Here is a 21,391-nt window from a genome sequence, read left to right on the forward strand (position 1 = left end):
AACATTATGATAAATGGAGTTGAAAAACGAATTGTATTTTTCTTACCCATAGTGAAAAAAAAAGGTTTCATTTTAAAGAGTAATTATCTTTGGACTCCTGAAGACATCTTATACCCCACCAGGGGTATTTTTCTACACCTAGCCGTGCTAGAATAGATCACACAGACATTGGATGAAGAAATAACATAGGTAATAGAGAGAAAAAATGTGAAGTCCATTTTTTCATTTGTAGTTTCTGATACAACCATAAAATTTTAAAACTAGGATGGCCTTAGAGAATATCTAAACCTACTCCCTATTCCACAGATGTACTGGTTTCTTTTCAAGGCCTCACAGCTGGCTAATTAACTCAATAGATAATCATCAAGGGCTGAGCATGATCTAGGAGCTTGGAATACAGCAGTGAACAAAACAAGACTTCTTGGAGCTTATGTTCTAGTGAGGAATGGAAGCCCTTTCTTTGGCTCTGTTTCCAACTGTGTGTTGTTTACTGGTCTATTTACAACAAAAGAGACTACCCGAACCTCGTAATACCTGTCCCCATCCTGTCTCTCGGCACCTTTAGAAATAAGGTTTTGCTTTATGAAAAATCAACCCAGTTCCATAATCATCTTATTCTAACTCACCTGAGATGTGCCAGTTCACATGATGACACTTTATTTTTCCTAATGGGGCTACTTTTCATGCTTTTTACTTTAGCCATAAAAGGGAAAACAAATCTCTCCTTTTTACAAGGAAGCGCCCATTACCCATTGCAATTATGTAATGTAGAATTTTGTGGGATATGGTCAACCTCTGGTTGCAACACACATTAGAGCTTTTAGACAGGGTCTTCTGGTTTCTTATCTCATCTTGTGTCATGATCTTGTTCTTGTCCTATTCTAGTCTCTCTTGATATATCACTCTCTCAAGGTGTTTGTGCTGTTTATCTGTATCAGTTCCCATGTCTCAGCTCTGTCTCCTTTCAGACCTGGGAACTCTTACCAAATCAAGTCTCTTCTGGTCTGAGGAACAGAAGTCTCTACTCTGACATTCCAGTCTTGAAAGCAGACTCTGTTCCTGACAACTTCAATGTTTTTTACAGGCACAGCCACCCCCAGAGAGGCAGAAAGGGTAGGATGGAAGAAATCATCAGAAATGAGTTTGGGCACACAGTTGACTCTCTCTCTTTTGTCTTTAAATCTGTGGAATTAGTGAAAGCTTCTATGAACTCATGGAATTTTCAGCCTTTGGAATTCCCAGACGTCTTCAGGTTGTCTTTGAAGAATGCTTATTTTACAACGTGTGTTTTTCCTTGGAAAAAGAGAAAAGCAGAGTGAGCCTTGTTAAAGGGATAGCTGAGACTTGAAGATAACTCCCTTTTATATGAAGGCTTTGTGCAAGGCACTTTACATGCTTTTTCACTTTTGACTTCACAGCAATCTGATGAGAAATGAACTATAAGTATATGAACTCATTTTAAAATGAAGACGTAGGCATAGAATCTTGAGGAGACCATTTAGCTTACTTAACGTCAGTCAATCTATAGTTAGGTCAAGATTCAGTTGTGTTTGATACCAATGAAACCCTTCAATAGGTTGTTAACATCAGTGTCAAGGTAAAATCATGAATACAAAAATATGTATAAGACATTAAGCATAGGATTTGTCCTTGTATATTCATTTGATAGCTGAACTGACAGAGTCTGTGGGATTTGTCTCAAATATCACTAAATGAAATAAGTGGTGGTCTGACTCAGAACCGTACTCTTTTGAATTTTATTCTAAGGTTTTTCCGACACAGCATTGTAATTCCAAGAGAAAACCATTCATCTTGGCAGTGACTTGGTTAAAACCCAGTGTATGAACAGTCACAACACAGAGATTTTAAAGATAGAGTTATAACACTGGCATTATGAAAATATTCAATTATTTTGAATTCAACAACTATTTATTCAAAATATTTATTGAAGGGCGCTTGGGTGACTCACTTGGTTAAGCTTCTGACTCTTGATTTTGGCTCAGGTCATGATTTCATGGTTGGCGAGTTGGGAGTCCTGAGACAGGCCCTGTGCTGACAGTGCAGACCCTGGTTGGGATTCTCTCACTCTCCTTCTCTCTCTGTCCCTTCCCTGCTCTGTCTCTCTCTCTCTTTCTCACTCACCATGTGTGTGTGTGTTTGTGTGTTTGTTTGTTTATTTATTGAGAGAGAGCAGGGGAGGGGCAGAGAGAGGGAGAGAGAGAGAACCCCAAGCAGGCTCCACACTATCATCACTGTGCCCGACACGGAGCTCGAATCATGGATTCATGCCTTGAGCCAAAATCAAGAGTGGGACACTTAACCGATCAAGCCACCCAGGTGACCTTCATGTCCTTTTACTGATTATATTATGCCTTTCTGCTACTAGGCATCCCTAATAAGCTATTCTATTACCAGATTAAAACAAAATTGTCTTGTTCTGTCTAGATTAACTATCTTTTCCTGAAAGACTGGTAGATAAGTAACAGGTGAGAATACAGTGGGCTCTGTCTCTTTCCTCAAAATGCCTTGTTAGGATACATGCTGTTTGAAAGAGAAAAAAAATAATAGTCCAGTCAGAACCACACAGTCATTGAAAACAATCTTGTTTCAATTGCCGTCACTGCAAATGCAATTATGGCCAATTCTCATGAGTCTCTGCTAATGGGAAGAGGGTGTAACATGGATGGTTGACAGGCTCAGATAATCCAAATAACTGATTTTCAGCATTTCCCCCACTAAACATATTCACCAGAGTTGCTAGCAAGTAATGGAAATTGCTGATTCTAGTTTCCTTCCTCTCCTCCCCACACCCAGGCCCCCCAACCCCAGTCACCCTTTGATGGAGATACAGTGAGCAATGAAATGGCCATAAACCTGTGGGAGGAAGAAGAGAGAAGGAAAGTCCATCAATCCTTGAATCAATTAGAGCTATTTTAATCCAACGCTTTAGAAATGGAAAGTCCTACTCCTGTAGAATATTGTTTTGCTCACTATATTTGTACAAGAAATACATCTCAAATGCCATTTTATTAAATCCTCATCACAGAACTAATGTGTCAATTCATTTTCTCTGTTTAAAAACATTAACATTTCCGATAACTTTTCCTTGACCTTTGCCCTCCGTCTCAGACCTGCCTCCTTTTCTCAAAAGGAACACAACAATCCTGATGCTTGTCAGTGTCCAGCTTTTTATCTATTCAAATTGCTTTTATGTATGCATGCAGAAATTCAGTCAGAGAAAGTACTCATGTCCTTTTGGTTGGCAGTAATGGTAGACGATTCGATTGTTGCGGTGCGAGGTAGACCTGCTGTGCATTGCCCACGTGACTCTTCCATGAAGGACTCCTTGCCTCATTATGGAATGTCGTTAGCAGACAGTCTTCAGCTGCCAAGCCCTTCAGGGACTGACAACGTGCACAGAAGCTCCTCAGCCTCACCCCTTTCAGATTCAGCCAGCGTTCAATAACCGATCCGGTTCCATTTGAAACCACTGTGCACATTCTTAATGCCAGTTCAGTGCAAGACTCTCAATATTGGCCCATCTTGGGACAACTCAGAATGAACTTTTAGGTTCAGAACGCTGTGGAGCGACTGAAGCTGCCGTTGGGCCTGCATTGCAGCTCAGCTTTTTCCTCTGACCGATCCTGCTTCCTCACATACTGATAAAATGAATATTCCTTAATAAGTTTCCTGAACAGTAAACACCGTCTTGGAGTTTGCCTCCAAGGAACCCATTCTGTGATATGTGTCTCGCTTGCTTTTTCACTCAGTGGTATGTCTTAGAAGGCTCATTTGCTAGTAAAATAGATCAGCCTTATTCTTTTAATATTCTTACAGTATTTGTGTCGGAAACTGAGTAGTTGTTCATCAAAAGCCTGGTTCCCATTCTTCCCGAACCTGTATCTGGACCACATCATGAATAGATACGGCTTCGGTTACTGCATTCTGGCCACCGAATTGTGGAAAGAAGTGATCTGTGACCCAGGCTCGATCTATTCAAATGTCAAAGTCTTTGCTGCCTTTCCTCATGCCTTGTGTGCTAGCAGAATGCAAAAGATTTAGCAGAAGTTTCCAAGGTCCCAGGGAATGGCAGAGCCACCTATGAAATAAGGTTGGGTAATGGAATCACCACATAGGCTGTCCACGAACCGCACAACAAATTGTGAATCTGTTGAAATATTTAGGGTTATTTCTTCAAGGAATTAGCTTCTCTTATTTAAAAGTGAAAGGACCTTTCAGTTGTGTCCAGTTTCTCTCACTAATGCAAACCACGCCATTCTAAATATTTTGTGCCTGTCTTCTTGGGTGTGTTTCTCTAGTGTTAAACACAGTGAAGTAGACTTACTAGGTCTTGAGATGATGCATAAGCTTTAACATCAACGGATGTTTTCACAGCGCTTTCCTAAATGGTGAAACCAATTTCTACTTCCATTAGTAGTGCATTGGAATACCTGTCTCTGATCATTTAAACATGGAATTTCACTTTTGACCCCCAAATATTTTCATCCGTGGTTGAATTTTAGTTGGTTTCACATCTCAAGTTCCAGGACATAAAATTTAAAAAATAGTAGACACTGGGGGCACCTGGGTGCCTCAGTCAGTTAAGCGTCTGACTCTTGATTTCAGTTCAGGTCGTCATCTCGCAGTTCATGAGTTTGAGCCCCACATTGGACTCCACACTGATGGTCTGAAGCCTGCTTGGGATTCTCTGTGTCCCTCTTTCTCTGCCCCTCCCCTTCTCGCTCTCTATCACTCTCTCAAAATAAATAAATACTTTTTAAAAAAAATTATAGACGCTTGACACTTACAGTTTAGTCTCCTTGAAGGTAGTCCCTAACATTCATGCCATGAAGTTACTCACCCTTTTGCCATAGAAGGAATTTGAACTCTGTATGCCAAGACCGATGTATACCCATGTGTGCAGAGCTCCTGAATGAGCCCTATCAACTGACCAGATTCTACCTCAGACAGCTTTGCTGTTAACTATTCCTCATTCAGTAAAAGGTGAAAGATTTATGCAATCTGAAGGGAAACCAGAGTATTAACTATTCCTCATTCAGAAAGAAAAAGAAATGATGATTAAAAAATATGCTACTGACTTCTATTTGTTGAGTATGTAATATATACTTTCCACAGAGCCTGTGCTCAGCATTTTATCTGCGTTCACTTATTTGAGTCTCGCAGAAGTCCTCTGATGTGGAAGTTTCTCTTGTTTAGCCCTGCTTTTCACCTGAGGAAATTGAGGTCCAGGTAATATATTTCACAGGTGAAAAAGCTAAGGTATAAACCTAAGGCCTTCGGACTCTAGACCCAGAACTAGAATCTCTTTCCTCTTGCACTCTGTTTATATACAACTCTCATGAAAGTCGGAGGGGTGACACATTATTTAATTCCATTTTGCTCACTGATAGAAGTCAAGGGCTGTGGTGGTCTTTGTGTTTGTGGGGGTTAACCAAGTCATGAGGAGATATGCTTTGTGACTGTAGAGGGTTTATTTTAATGGGTGGTCCATCACATAGGAGGGGTGAGCCCTCTTTCTCAGCTCTGGAGGAAAAAAAGCATAAAAGCATACAGTTCCGTAAGTCATTTAAAGGTTTAAAAAAAACAGTAAAATCTGTATTCTGGGTAGCTGCTTGCAAAGCAGCTATAATCACTTGGCCAAATCACATCTTGCTCACTGTTCCTCCCTGAACTTCCTTTGTCCTCAAACTGAATATAACGCAGAGGAGGTCTGTGTGGGTCTGGGACATGATGGAATTTGGGCCAGCTGTTTGCAAAGGTTACATTAGAAACTCAAAAAGCCAAAAGGGGTTGCAGTGAAAACTGGCTTCTGAAGTTGGAGTCCCCACATGGTGTCTCATGTCTATACCAAGAAACTACGGGTAGGGCTGGAACTGGCAACACATAAATCTTCCCGAGATGAAAAAAATGTTAGGCCCTATCGATGAGGCACAAGAACATATTTGACTTCCCACATTTCTTCCATTTTTGTGGTTTTTGAGGTTGCAGTAGAATTCAAACCTCTCTGGGTTCAAGTTCATCTAGTCTTGACAAAATATGACTTCCTGTGTCAGCAAAAGAAGGTTTTGATTAAAAAAAAAAAAAGAGGACAATTAGATGAAATAGTTTTTACCAACTATAAATGAATCAAGGTTAGATTTCCCTTCAAATATACAGGGGTCAAAAATCTGGGAATGAAACATAAGCAGTGGGCTCATTTGGTGTTTCCTCAGGCCATACCACGTTGGAAACCCTGAGTTCCTGTAAATCCCAAACTGGATAAAGGGACAGGCAGAGCCCAAAGAAAAAGAAGGTTAAATGGATACGGGTAATCATTTGAACAGAAGGCTTACATTTGGTTTCTTCTCAGGCAAATGTGTTTCTTCAAAGCTGTCATCCATTTGTGTCATGATATATGTTTGTTCATTTAAGCAACTTCTATTATGTTTGCTTCATGTCCACTACAGTGGCAAATTTGTTCTACAGCAGAGAATGGAATAGATGGAATCTCTTACAGTCTTTGGGGGAAGAGATAAGGAAATAAGCACAGCTATTCATAAGCCAGTATTTGTAAACTGAGCCCGGTGCTATGAAGAAAGTGATGGGGTTCTCTGATAAAGAATGAAGGGAGAGACCTCTGTAGACAAAGTCTGCAGGGGAGATGTGGCCGAAGGAGAACCGTCTGATGGAGACACATGCAGACTGAGACTGGGCAAAGTTTCTCAGGCTGGGGTGCTGCTCAAATAAAGACTCTGAGACTGGGGAAACTTCGGGCTGATTGGAGGCTGTGGCGAGAGCCTACTAGGACAGTGGGAGGCTGGCTCCAGCAGTGGCCAGTGGGTCTCAGACAATGAGATTGCTCTGGAGAGTTTTAAACAGGGAGGTGACAGGGTCCAATTTACATTGTAGGATTATCGGTCCAGCTGTGATGTTCACACTCCATCTGGGGGAGATAGGTCGGCAAGGGCATATACGGTGGAAGCGAAGAATGTAGATAGTGGGCAATTCTAATAGTTCAAGTGCAGCAGAGCAGAGGAACAAGAGTGAGATATATCTGTTTATCTGTTCTCTTGCCATTGGCTGGACCTCCATCAAAGCTGACATGCATGTGAAATGTTTGTGTAAGTTTGATTGTGTTGCATGAATTCCATTAAGCCTTCTCAGGGGAAATAACAATTAGGGAAACCGCAAGGCCATTACTGCAGCTTGAAACTGTCAGTTGCCAGAGACTGCAAGTATCCAAAGCACCTATATGCATGATTATAGTAATGTGCAAAATAATTGAACTTCTGGGATTCTGCAAGCGTCTGCATGTGATGTGTGGTGCATGTGGTTGCCGGGTAGTGAGCTCGGGCAAGGATATTAGAAGGTGCACTTGGCTTTAGTCTCTTTTCCATCTCCTTGACGTGAGGTTGCATAGAGAAGGCCGTGAACTACCAGCAAAAATGAGTTTTGTTTTAATTTGTGTGTATGCTCATGGAATACCTTAAAAGAAGGGGAGGAATGATCTCTGTTTTCAAATGGCAGTGTGTGGAGACCAGAGCTATGAATTTTAACGCTCCAATTGAGATTTTTGACTGGCCTTTGCCTGTTCCACTGCTTGTGGAAAGCCTTCATCAAAAGCAGACATTTCTTTAAGCTGTGCTGAGCCAATGTCTTACCTATACATTTGTTTTTATTTTAGTATTTCATTGTCCACCACAATGTCTATGGAGTTCTAAGGTTGTCCATGAACTCATTGTTTTGGAGAAAGGGAATTGGATGTCCCAAACAGTAGGATTGCTAGGCGCCACTGAACGGCCATTTGAGATCTGTGGCCATGAATTTAAAATGCTGTCGATCAGCACTTTTACTTTTAAAAAGTCACAATGCCATATTCTTCTAGGGCAAATAGTCTCTTCAGTGGGAAGTTGCTTTAATTCGTTTCCCTTGATATCTGTGGTTTGAGTCTTTCTTTGATTAAGTGATGGGTATTTCCTGAGCATGTATTAGGAGCCAAGCGCTGTGCTGACAGATCATCAGTAATAAGATAAGGGAGGCAGAATGAAAAAAAAAAAAAAAAAAAAAAGAAGATAGAAGTAGGAGAGAGGGATGAAAAATAACTCAGGAAAAGAAATTTTAAAATCCTTCCGGTGTTCGCTTTTTAGTCTGTCATTTTCCATCTGTATGGCCTTGGATGAAATCACTTTATCTACGTCTTTGTTGCCCTCTCTAAATCTGAAGTCTTAATTAAACTATAGAGTCCTTGGTGGCCTTTCAGGGAAAGGTGTAACTGTAGTGTCAGGTATGACACATATTTTATATTTCAGACTTGTCTGAAACTGATAAGCTCTAAGGATTTTGATATCTTATTTAACAGGTAGCAACAGCAAGTAACTTTGATAAAGTTCTCCTCAGAGGTTGAGAACTTGGTGAAGTTTTCTGTACAGAAAAGAAAAAGAAAAAAAATTGCTATTCAGCAGACTGAACTGCTCTAAATTTCTCCTGTTTCACCTAGAAGACAAGAGCACAGGAGCTCTTGGGAGCTTTAGAGATTGTGTGTGTGTGTGTGTGTGTGTGTGTGTGTGTGTGTGTGTGTGTGTGTGTGTTAGGCTGAGCTGTGTGTGGGCAGTGTTGGCCATCTGTCTTTTTTTTTTTTTACATCAAAATATAAAGCATTTGGGGATTTGTAAATATAAATATAAAGCCTGGGTGGCTCAGTTGGTCAAGCGTCCGACTCTTGATTTCGTCTCAAGTCATGATCTCACAGTGCGTGGGTTTGAGCCTGGTGTCTGGCTCCAAACCAGGCCGGGAGCCTGTTTAAGATTCTCTCTCTTCCTCTCCCTCTGCCCCTGCCCCACTCACTTGCAGGCATCTCATTTGCTTTCACTTTTGTTCATTTCTGGGTCTCCATGTTGATAGAATCCAAGTGCTAATTTAGCCAAGTAAGTCTAATCCCCTAGAAGCCTCAACAGTCAGCCAATAATTCAGTGCCACACCACAGAACTTTCAGTTCAACTTCGCAGATTTGTGAAGGAGAAGGATTAAAAAGGGCTTCCCCCATAAAGTAGAAACAACACTGAAAAATCTACAATTATATAGAACTTTCCATCGTCCATGCTGTTATAGCAGCCTTTCCAGCTCCATTGTCTATAGGAGTGGTTCTCAGTCTGGGGCAGTTTTGCCTCCTAGGGCACATTTGCAATGCGTAGACACTTTTTGATTGTCATGGCTCAGAGGTAGATGCGGAGGCCAGGGATACTTCAAAATATCCAGCAATGCAGAAGACAGCCCTCACAACAATGTGTGATCTGGACCAAAATGTCCATAGTGACAATGCTGAGGATAAGGAACCTGGGTCTGTATCACCCCTTTAAACCCAGAATCACATGCTCCCCTTTTCCAGGTTTTTAAGCTTGCTTAGAGAAAAAGCTCAAGATTGAATTTAATTTAGATTTTCGCATGATACGTCAATAGCTTTCTGATGCAAAGGACTTTCAAGTTTGTAACATCAAATGTAAAACAGGTCAATTGGTAATAATAAAAATAATAATCCCTTACATACATAAGGTCCTTTATAGTGTGCAAAACAAATTTACAGATATCACTGTGTTTGATTATCACTTCAGTCCTGTTTAAGAGTTATGGCTGGCAACATAACCATTTTATAGAAAGGAAATTATTTTTGCCTGTTGAATCTCTGGAAATGGCTTTTCAACTTGTTATGACACTTTAATTACTGAGGAGTCACCAACAAATCTGTCACATGTCAAGTATTTCTAGGAGGAAATATTCAGGGTGTGGGCTGCCCATGTCTCTTCCACTGGGCGTGAGTGAACTTACCCGGGAGGAAAATGGAAGATTCGGGACTGCCTGGGAAGTGGTAAATTGCATGGTACGCCATGATTGTGCCACAAAAATTAACGTTTTTGGGTAGCAGCAGTAGATAACCGGAAGTGTCATTCTTACTTGAGCTGCCTTGTTTTATAGAACCTAAAATAGAATGGGGTTTTGATCAAGGGAAATTCCTGGCCTCTGCTCTGTTCTTTGTATGGCTTTAACATGCTGTGGTCCATAGACCACATAAACTTGAAAATTTAGTGAAGAAAGGATCAGGGATATCACAGGCTCAGATGTTGTTTGGGTCTCTTTGGCAAGCCAAAAAAATAAGAATATACATGTGTCAAATCCATTAGACACTTAAAGGTCCTCCTTTGACTCTGGAAATGTCTTTAAGACAGTGCCAAAAGACCAGGCAGCACAAGGATTCAGGAGAGTCCTTGCTGAATGTGAAATGAGTTCTTGCCTTGTTCAGGATGGGCACAGAGCGCATGGCATTTAAACCCAGGGTTTCGCAGCAGGCCGAGCAGGGCAAAGTGCTAGTTTGAGCACTAGCTCACTGAGACGGTAGCAGTTACACAATAGTGGATTTCCTCACCCACGAGATGGGATGGTCTCCTTTGGGGTAGCAGAGAGGATTAAAGCTGTGATGTAACGGACTTAGCAGAGCCAAGCACGTTGTAAGCACTTGAGGACAGCACAGCCTTCTTGAAGAGGCTGTGAGGTTTCGATTATGGCTCTTCTTGCTGGTATGATCCCTTTCCGTGGTATTTCCTCAGTATATCTGTTTGTTCGCTCTTGCCCGTGTGCAAGGCCACTGTCCTAAATCAAACTCGTGACATGTTTTGCGAACACCTCATGAATGACACCACGCCCTGCCTCTGCCTGGAACCCTTCGAAGAACTTTCCCAAAGAAGTAAGTCTTCCTTTGCCTGTCCTTTAAATGTTGGAGCTCCTGAGTTTTTTCTCCTTATCCAGTTGCTGCTGGCATGAATTCCCTGATGCTGTGTTTTAATAAGCATTGTATACACCAGTGTTCACAGAAGCACTATTCACTGGAACTAAAAGAGGGAAGCAACCCAGATATCCATCAACACATGAACGAATAAACAAAATGTGATATATACACACAATGGAATATTATTCAGCCTTAAAAAGAAAGGCAGTTCTGAAAGGTGTGACAACATGGAACAACCTCGAAGACATTATACTAGGTGAAAAGAGCCCGTCAGAAGAGGCCAAATGCTATACGAATTCACTCACCGAGACACTTAGAGAAGTCAAACCCGTAGACACGCAAAGGAGAAGAGTGGTTAAAACAGCAAACTTTGTTATGGCATATTTTACCACAGTAGAAAAGATATTTAAAGTAAATAGAGTATAATACTAAAAGAAAAAATGCCAATAATTATTGATTACCATGTACCAGGCATTGGGCTGGTCACGTTATGTATAGTCATTCGTTTAAACCTTCCATGAACTCTTAGAGATCGGTGCTATGGTGGTTCGTATTTACCAACGAGAAAATTAAAGCCCTAAGAGGTCAAGTAAGCCCAAGGTCATGCAGTTAGGAAGTTGCAGAGCTGCGATTGAAACCCAGATAGCAAGTGCTAAATTCTTCCTCCCTATGCTTACTCCCTCACCTGGTGCCAGTGTGTTGACAAGCATCACATTTTGAATCTCTAGCCCAGACCTTGGGAGCATGACATTGATGATGGTGCTATTGATGTTTTACTAACAATATTTTCAGGCTCTTCAAAAAATGATGAAATACTGCCCATCATCCCGATTTAAAGTTGAGAAATCTGAAGCATAGGGAGGTTAAATAACTTGTTCAAGTTCACTCATCCATGACAGAGCCAGGATTTACACCTAGGTCAGTCTGATTTAAAGCCATATTCTTAAATATAACTGCGTTCTTGAATATCCCACAGCACCCTATTCTAAGATAAACTCTCTTTTTCTTCTCATATTTTAAAATTTCTGAACTGGGGATATAACTTATTATATCCATACAGTGTTCTTCCTGCATCCCGGCATTAACTTGACAGATGGACTTGGTAGAACTCAGGAAATAGGGTATTTATCACTCTAGATATACTAAGTGCTCAGAAGAAGTTTGTTAGAACATGATGTGCCCCACAATTCCCAAAACCTGGCTCTTATGCACAGATCTAAACGAAAGAATCAGGAACCCAGATGAGAAGAACAAGTATATATAGGAAAGAATTCTCTTCCAGCAACTTAGTGAGATGCTTCTGGGACCAGAAAAACCTTGGCTATCCCACCTAGAGAGTGTGCCTATCTAATTTCTAAAGGTTTAACTGATTTTACATGATTTTGATCACCCCTGTTACAGCCACCTTTTTCTCTTGTCCATGCTTCATTCCCTTCTTAGTGAGCATCTCTGGCTCACTGCTAAGAACTGAGACCCTTGGTGCCTCTGGGTCTTTTCATGGGCAGCGGTGTTTTGCATCAACTCACATTGTTGCCTCTTTACCAGTTTTACAATTGCCCTCAGAAACTCCAGAAAATGGAACTGGACAACTTGGAGCCCAAGCGCAATTTCTAAGACTTAAATCCCTGACCCCATAGAGACCCTAAGAGATGCTGTGGAATGCAAAGTCCACCACCAAATCCAATCTGCTTTGTTCTGTGAAAGAGTTCCCTAACAGCCATGAATCATTAGGCATCATAACGAAAGGGCCAATTTTCCTGCTGTATAAAACCAGCTTTTCATAAAAATAGGCATCCTTGATGTCATGGGTAGAATTAAGTGACCCGAATGCAATTTTTTAACAAAGGAAATAGTGGTTAAGAGTTTTTGCCATCATTTTTTTCCCCTGGAGTATATCTTGCCTGTACCCAAATCTAGATCTGGAATAGTTTACTGGTAATAATAATTAGACATTACCATGACAACTGCCACATTGAAACATTGCTGGTGGCAGAAGATATGACTTCCCAGGAAAAAGATTTTTTGAGGAAATACATGTACTATTTCAAGGCGTAACAACAATATGTGTGGTTACTTTAAGATATACTACAATTTTCCCAATTGTTACTGATAATGTAAATCCAAAATGCAATTGAAATTTCAGTGTGATGGTCACAACAATTTAAAGGTTGACTTGACTGCTATTACCTTCTAGAAGGAGAGGAAGGAGCTTGTGCTTGGAGAGGGCTGTCATCAAATATTCATGCTATAAAAATTCTGCAAAATAAAATGATGGTTTCTAAACAAATGTCAAGAGTTAGGTGGCATTCGGTGAATGGTTCCCAGATGAGTGTAAATAGTGTTTCTTTAATTAAAAGCAAGCAAAAAATAACTAATTAAATGTCATGATAGGACAGGGAAAGTATAAAGAGACAAAGGGCTCAGTGGGAAACCATGCCAGAGAATTGGACTCTGGTCCTGAGGAGAGGGCAGCCACAAGCACCTTCCTCATTTCTGTAGAGCTGGGTTCCAACAATGCCGAATAGTACCATTGTGGCAAAATCGCATCTACAGAAAGGAGAGCCTTAGCTAGGTAGGGAAGGAGCCTGCAGTAAATATAATTGGGAACATATGTTGATGTTATTTTTTTTAATGTTTATTTTTGAGAGAGAGAGAGAGCAGGGGAGGGGCAGAGAGAGAGAGAGATGGAGACAGAATCCAAAGCAGGCTCCAGGCTCTGAGCTGTCAGCACAGAGCCCTACGCAGGGCTCAAATCCACAAACCGTGAGATCGTGACCTGAGCCGAAGCCGGGCGCTCAAACCACTGAGCCACCCAGGCACCTCATATCTTGCTATTATTAAAAATAATAGTAACTACCACTGACTGAGTACCTCATTTGTTCCAAGGAGTTTGAAAGCACTTTATGAATGCTATCTCACCAGGTGAAGCTTGTGTGTCGGGAAACAGCAAAGCACACAAAATCTTTTTTTTTCTTTCTTTCTTTTTTTTTTTTTTTTTGCCAGAAATGGCTATTTTGTATTTCTCAAAAAGCATTAAATGAGTCTCAGAGGAAAACTTGGAATGTTGCTGAACTACCTTTGTTCATATTTTGAATTGGTATTGTTTTTATTTGAAAGTACATAACACGTTGTGGGGGGGGGTTGTGGGCAGCACCATAACCTTTGCAGGAACAAAAGTTCTAAAGCTTTAGCAGGGGCCACTGGGTCTCCACCACCACTCCTTTGTGAATTAGTTGCCATTAGGTAATGCCAGGACTAGGAGAAAACTAGGGCGTGCAACTTTAAGTGAGATTGGAGAACCGATCCCCCACCTACCCTGAACTTGCTCTGAACCACTTAACAGCAGCACCTCCTGTCCATCCTGGAGACGCTGCCTGTTGCCAATCCCCCTTGTTGTTTTTATCTGCACTTTGTGTCTGATTCCATATCATCACTCCCCGGGATATTTCTACCCAGGTTGAAAACACACATCCCACTTCCAGGCATCTGCTTCACGTTTCCTGGATGGCCCAGTAATGTGTTTGTTTAGCTCACTTCACATTAGACTATAGATTTTGCCAGTGGCCTTTTGAACACCAGCCTCAGGATGTTTGTTTTTGTAAGTTTTTGTCTTATCTCACTTCCTCTGAAAAAAGCCTGACTTTTCACAGCTTGGCTGAAGCCTGAATACGCAGCTCTCGCAGCTCTCTGTGCCTTGCCTAACATCTTGCCAGTGCATGAGGCTAAATGATTTGCAGTTTGAAAATCATGACCATTCTACGTTTCATTTCACCAAACAGGCAGAAGGGCATTCTAAGAACATAGACAAGAGTATATAGTAAAGTGCATCAGCAGTGGTCCCTCTGCCTCCTCTCTCTTCCTCCCTCTCCCTCCCTCCCTTTCCAGCCCCACCCCCTTCTCTCTCACTGGGGAAGTGGGATGAAGTTCAGTGATTCTCAAAGGCAAGGGAAGCACCTGGGGAACGTGTTAAAATGCAAATCCACAGACCAAGTCCTCAGAGATTCGGACTCAAAACAGCTGAATGAGTGCTGGGAATCTTTTTAACACCTCCTTTCCCCATTACCACCCCTGGCATTTAGATGAAATAGTTCGTAGATCTGAATCTAAAGAAACCCCAGTAAACTGGTTAAAATCTTATATTTGAATATCTCTGTCTCAGACCCGGCTTTGAATTCTAGTTTAGTAATTGCCTGACTGGGTAACCTTCTGAATCTCTGTTTCCCTCAACTGTGGAGAAAAGGTTTTGTGAGGATTCAGTGGGCGAGGTGCAAAATGAATGTTCAAAAATAGTAGTTCTCATTAAATCATTATATTCTAAAGAAACGCAAAAGAGATGAAAATAGTAGAAAACAGAATCTTATTAATGGTGTTGTAGGAGGAGAAAGTAGTTTTTAGTCTATGTGAAACTAAAGGCGAAACTTGGACTATGTATGAAAGACAGAAAGCAAATGCCTAGCTCTTTTATTTCCAGGGGCCTTCAGCCCCTATCTCTCCCTTAACTTGGTCCTTTCCTCAGCCCCATCTCCGCTCAGCATCCTTTGGGAGATTTCTTGAATTCACTTCCTCAGGGAGGGTGACCTTCCTGACCTGTAGGTTAAATCCACATCACCAGTTACTTCCTCTTGATGTGTTCATTACGTGTTATTGTTAATTACGAGTTTCATGTCTGCCTTCCTGCTGGACTGTGAGCCCCACTAAGAGGTGGGGTCTTGTGGTCTATTAGAGCCTTATTTCTATCAGGAGGCTCATAGTATGAGCCTGATGCATATCTTTGGAGGGAGTAATCAATGTAAAGAAGATTTTTTAAAAATTCATGAGTGCTTTTCAACTAGGGAATGGAATGTCTTGGGGATACCAACTTTCCTGTCATGGCAGGTCCTTCCAAATGGACCACTTGGATATCGTGCTAAGGAAATCCCTTCAGGAATCCATAAGTTCTCTTTCAGTTGGCCACTTTTCCAGAACACACGAAGAAAATCTTAGGCAGTTTCTTGAAGAAAGACAAAGTCATAACAAAGAGCTTTGTTTTGCCTTTTGCGAGGAGTTAGACAAATTGCACAAGGAAACGCTAGATGACAACATCAATTTTAATTATGTCTCAGTGAAACACCTGAAGGTACCATTTAAATGATGCACTGCTATAGTTCACAGGACCTCCAAAGGATGAAGGGAGAATTAATGAAGTAGAGACAGAATGATTTTATTTACCAAACTACTCACAGCTTTGCTGCGTTTGATTTTGTTTTCTTTCCTCATATGGAGAAATTTTAGCTTGGCATTAATATTCCCACAAAAGAAAGGTGATTCACGAGGTGAATGAGTTAAGCATTCTACCAGACTTGTTCTCAAAAGTTGGAAAAACAGCAAAAATCACACATTATTTCAAGCCTGGAAAAGCTGAGCTAATATTTTTTTCTCCATTGTCTTTCATTTTCTGCTTCTGGCCAAAAATAGAAAGCAACTTTTATATCCTTTTAAACATGTTCTTAGGGGAAAAGGCACCTTCCAAGTGGAAGCAAGAACGGAGAATAAATGCTAAGTTCTATTTCTTTTGCAATATAGACTTCATTTGAATTTTGTTCATAAGGCTGGGGTTTTCATTACTGCAGAATGAAAGTCTTAACTGGAAGCTTTGGAAAGGTGAAGAAGGCCACTTAACTCCTAGCCATGTTCTTAATCAATTTAGTCCTCATTACATCTGAACTATTCTCCTTCTTTTGGCCAATTTCTCCAAGTATTTGTATTCCATTATTTTCAAAGAAAATCAAGAGTGCCATACAGAATGACGGTTAGGTGTGACAAGCATGTAAGCGTACATAAATTATACATTCCTCATTTATTTGCAAAGTTATGGAGATGCAATTTTTAAGGAATTTCTATACATTCCCCTATTCATTCCTTTGAGCCCATTTGTTTTCTTTCTTTCGAGAAAGAAAATACACTGAAAACAAAGACAAAGTGTACTCTCTGGCAAAGTATTAATAGTTCCAATAACAGAGTACCTCTGAGTTCTGGGAGGTCATTTTGCAAAGGCTCTGGACTTAGTCTGGTTGATGAAAGCCCCTGATACTTGTTAGTAGTTCGAGCTTTATCAGGTTTATCACTTGCCATAAGTACAAAGAAAAGCCAGTGTGGGGACAACCATCTCATCAGATAGGAAAGCCCTGAAACGTCCTGTGCTGATACCACACGACCAGCGAAATCCGTGAGAAAAAAAGAGCATGTTGTTGCTCTCCTACATTGGAAAAAGCGACAAGAAAAGGATTACTTTACTGAAGCAGTTTCCAAGGTGAATTCCTTAGATGATATTTTATGGTCAAAAAGTTTCTGCATAAAAAGTCTACGCTATTTGTATTTGTAGAGAGTCACACGCATTTTAGTCAATTAAAGACCTTAGGAATTCCTGAAACTGTATATATTTTATCTAACGTTTCCCAAATTCATTTGACCCCTTTTTTATAGCACACCTATTAACAAGAACTAGACGAATTAAAAAGATAGTTCTTTGGGGCACCTGGGTGGCTCAGTCGGTTAAGCATCTGCCTCTTGATGTCAGCTCAGGTCATGATCTTAGGGTTTCGTGAGTTCCAGCCCTGTGTGGAGCTCTGTGTTGGCAATGGAGAGCCTGCTTGGGATTTTCTCTCTCCCCCTCTCTCTGCCCCTCCCCCACTTGTGCTGTCTCTGTTTCTCTCAAAATAAATAAATAAACTTTAAAAATATATATTAAAAAAATAGTTCCTTAACCCATAAGTCCCTCTGTGCCCCCCAGCCCTTCTCTTCCTTGAGACTCTATAATGCAAATTATAGTAGTTGCATGCCACACATATGTATAACGAATTATTAGTATTTTTCCACTTAATGCTTTTTGACTTTCTTTCCCTGCCATAAAATAATCTGAATTCTCCTCTTTTAGAAATTTATGAAGTAAGGTCCCAGTAGGGGATCACTAGCATGGGGGAGGGGGTGGGGGGGGTGGGCGGGGTTGTGGGGCGCATTCAACCACAGCTTACCAGTTAGGAATTCCATTCTGATGAGCTAACAGGTATGCACAGGGTGTGACCCAGCCTGGCTGTGAAGCCTATTTGTGTACTGACTGCCGAGTCCTCTCTCCTTGCCCTGTGTTTGGTGTCTACTTACCCAGCGTGAAGTCAGATATGAGCACTGTGCCTGGCGACTTCTGTCCCACTGCCTCTCTCACTCCAAGCATTTTATGGGGAGCTGGTACTCTGTCATCCAAATGACTCCCCTCATTCCCTGTGTCAGGCACACTCCATTTTTCTTGTCTTGGTTTCTGCAAGAGGCCACAGACCAGATGGAGGAAAAGTGAGGGATGATCCATCAACTGTGCGTGCAAATGTTTGGAGGATTTTCACTTCCTTTCAATTAGGAGCCGGCTGTTCTCAAAGGATCCCCCTACCTCCACGGCCCAATTTTTTTCCGAGAGCAGACAGCTAGAATTTCATCTCACTGTCAGAGCTAGGACTCTGGGAAAAAGTAACCCGGTAGGAAAGAGGTAACTGACAAGGAAAAGTTATATTCCAGTAGGCTGATGGGAGCTGATAGGGTTCCAGATGTTCTCCAGATACACCTAGAAGCTAATTCCAGGTTTCATATTCCCATTTGGAGATTTTTAGTCTCTTCTTCATTATCATTTCCCAGTAGAATGTATTGGCTCCTTTTTATTCCCTTAAAAAGTAATCCATATTCATTGCTCAAAATTGCAACTATACAAATGAGCAAAACGATAAAAATAAAAGTCACTCATAAAACCACTATTCAAATAGAATCATAGTTAATATCGTAATGTATTTCTCCTATCTTTTTTCCTTGCATGAATATTTGTAGTTTATTTTAAAATACTGGAATATCTGTGCATAATGTATCATAAATATATTTTCCACCTCACTGTACACCTCACTTGTCTTTCATGCCATGGCATCTTCTTCTGTGATAGCATTTCTGGAGGCTGTATGAAATCCCGTCCACAGGTCTGTGTGTGTTGATATTTGATCCGTCCCTTCATGCAACTCAAAGTAGTGATTGAATGTTTCATATTGTTGCTTATTATAAACAGGACTATGGTTAATACCTCTGTGACTAAGTCTTTGCACATACCCTTGACTTTCTCTGCTTCTTTTCTTGAGAGATAAACCCACAGAAAAGTGCATAAAACATTTTTGCCGTTAGTTGAATAATGGTAAAAATGGGCATCCATGATTGAATGACAGTATGAATGTCATACTTAATGCTATAGAACTGTATGCGAATAATGGTCAAAATGCTAAATTTCATGTTCTATATATTTTACAACAAGAAAAAAGGAAAGGAAAAAAAGAACACTGATATAATTACTATGCTGAGCCAGAAAAAGATCATTGCCCCAGCCCATGAGCCCATCACAGCTCCCTCAGCCTCTCCTGGAGGTAACCACCATTATGGTATCTTTCTCTTCATCTTAGTTTTACCTAATATGAATGAATACCCCAAAATATATGTTTCTGAATTTTTATCGAAATGGAATCATAGTTTTGTATGTGACTTCTTTGGCTCAGTATATGCTCACAAGATTTATTTGTGCCGCGTGTCCCTTTACATTGCTGCATGGCACGCCATGTGTGCATATACTGTAATTTATCCATTGTACCCAAGGTGTATATCCCAGGTTTGATCTGCTGCAGGCTACAATCATCCTAGGGCACATACGCACCCATTTCTCTAAGGTACACACCCAAGGTTGAAATCACTGAGTCATGGGATAAGTGTATCTTTAACTTGAGTAGATACCCAAGTAAGTGATTACATTATTCATACCAGCTGTGTATGAGAATTCCCAAAGTTCTGTGTTCTCCAAACATTTGGTGTTTTCAGACTTAACTTTTTTTTTCTCAATCCAGTAGATGTACACAATTCATTTTGGTTTTTATTTGCATATTTTGTATTATGAGGTTGAGCACATTTTCATATATTTATTGATTGATCGCTTGGATTTCCTCTTTTGTAAAACAAAAGACTTGAATCTTTTGCAGAACTTTTTCTGTTGTCTTGCCTATTTTTTTCTTAAGGTTTTGGGAGAGTTCTTTTTGTTTTCTGAGAACAAGCCTTTTGTTGGTTATGTGTTACCCCAATATATAGATATCACTCTCTTAACGGTATATTTTTTTACTGTAGCGAAATATATAACCCTTTCCATATTGTCCTTTGTATTTTAAGACATTCTTATCTACACTGCATTCCTGAAAACATGGTTTATTCTCTCCTATATGAGTCAAAAACTAATTGGAATTATTTTGTATGTGATATTATATGGAAATATATAAATATATAAATATTTAAATTATAAATTATATAATTTAAATATATATTTATAAATATATAAGCGTAAATATATACATATATGTAAATATATATGTATATATTATATATTCTATAATTATATATACATATTTGGTATATTATGTACATGATATATATATTTATATTTATTTCCACATAACATTACTATCATATGTAATATATATTCCATAATTATGTGCACATATTCCACATATATATTTATATATTTCCTTTTTCTTTTTCAAAAAACACGGATACCCAATTGTCTCAGCAACATTTATTGAAATCTTTCCTTTCCCTCCCAAACTGCCATGCATGTGTCTTACAACAAACGCCCATATTACATGCATGGGTCGTTTCTGGGTTTGATGCTCCTTTCCACTGGTCTGCTTACCTATCCTGGTCTACAGTTAATTCTGATACAATAATTCTTGATCCCTGGCAGGGCACACGTTCCCATACTACTGTTGTTCTTCTTGCCTATATTCATCCTTGGCAATTCCGTATACATTCTAGATTCAGCTTCTCATATTGTTGAAAAATTTGGAAACATAATTGGGATTATATTGGAGGAGAATTTAATCTTTATAATATTGATGCTCTCAATCTGTGAGCATTTATTTAGGTCTTCTTTAATGTCTATTAATATTTTATAATTTATTCATTAGAAGTCTTAGAACTCTTCTGTTAGATTTTTTCTTACACGTTTTTGATGCTATTATGAATGCTATATTTTAATTTTAATTTTTTGTTTGCTAGTATATAGTACAGTTGATTTTTTATATTGATATCTAGAAAAGATGTTTAATTATTGTATTAATACATGTAACATATCTATAGTTTTGGGAGGTTTTATATATATAAAATCATACCATTTTTAAGGGACAGATTTTTTTTCTTCCTTCTTCATCTTTATGGATTTTCTTTCTTTTCTTTCTTTCTTCATTCGTTTGTTCTTTTTTCTTTTTTTTTTTTTTTTTTTTTTTGACTCGCACTGACTAGAACCTTCTGTATAATTCTTACTAGAAGTAATAGTGAGGAGCTTTGTCTTTTCTTGATCTGAGAGTAGGAATATATCTTCAAGTGAAATGACTGCTGGGGTTCTTTTTGTGGCTCTACTTTATCAAATTAAGTAAATTAGGTCCCTCACATTCCTAGTTTGCTCCAGGATTTTCTTTTCTTTTCTTTTTTTTAAATCCTGAATGAGTGTAGAATTTTTTTGTCAAATGCTTTTTGCGTTTCTGCATCCTTGGAAATCATCGTATGAATATTCTCTTTTAA

General features: G+C 39.8%; 1 protein-coding gene and 1 long non-coding RNA gene across 4 annotated transcripts in view; one reads left to right on the top strand and one right to left on the bottom strand.

Annotated features, from left to right (window-relative positions):
- Positions 1-21,391, top strand: part of LOC147583558 (uncharacterized) — a 284,453-nt gene that overhangs the window by 195,968 nt on the left and 67,094 nt on the right. The gene's annotated exons all lie outside the window — the stretch shown is intronic.
- Positions 8,599-21,391, bottom strand: part of LOC147583560 (uncharacterized) — a 321,362-nt gene continuing 308,569 nt past the window's right edge. The window contains exons 3-4 of one of the 2 annotated variants that reach the window (XR_015248305.1): positions 17,915-18,068; positions 8,599-13,033 (exon numbers count right to left, since the gene is read on the bottom strand). Coding sequence is in view for 1 of the 2 variants with exons in the window: in XM_086697670.1 (XP_086553796.1) it covers positions 18,037-18,068 (32 nt within the window). In the remaining variant the exon portion in view is untranslated. Of the gene's footprint in view, positions 13,034-17,753; positions 18,069-21,391 lie in introns of those variants that run through there. The other variant, XM_086697670.1, reaches the window with a different exon arrangement.

Source organism: Puma concolor, chromosome A2, assembly GCF_028749965.1.
Source record: "Puma concolor isolate L17-30 chromosome A2, mPumCon1.1.hap2, whole genome shotgun sequence".
NCBI classification, from domain to species: Eukaryota; Metazoa; Chordata; class Mammalia; order Carnivora; family Felidae; genus Puma; species Puma concolor.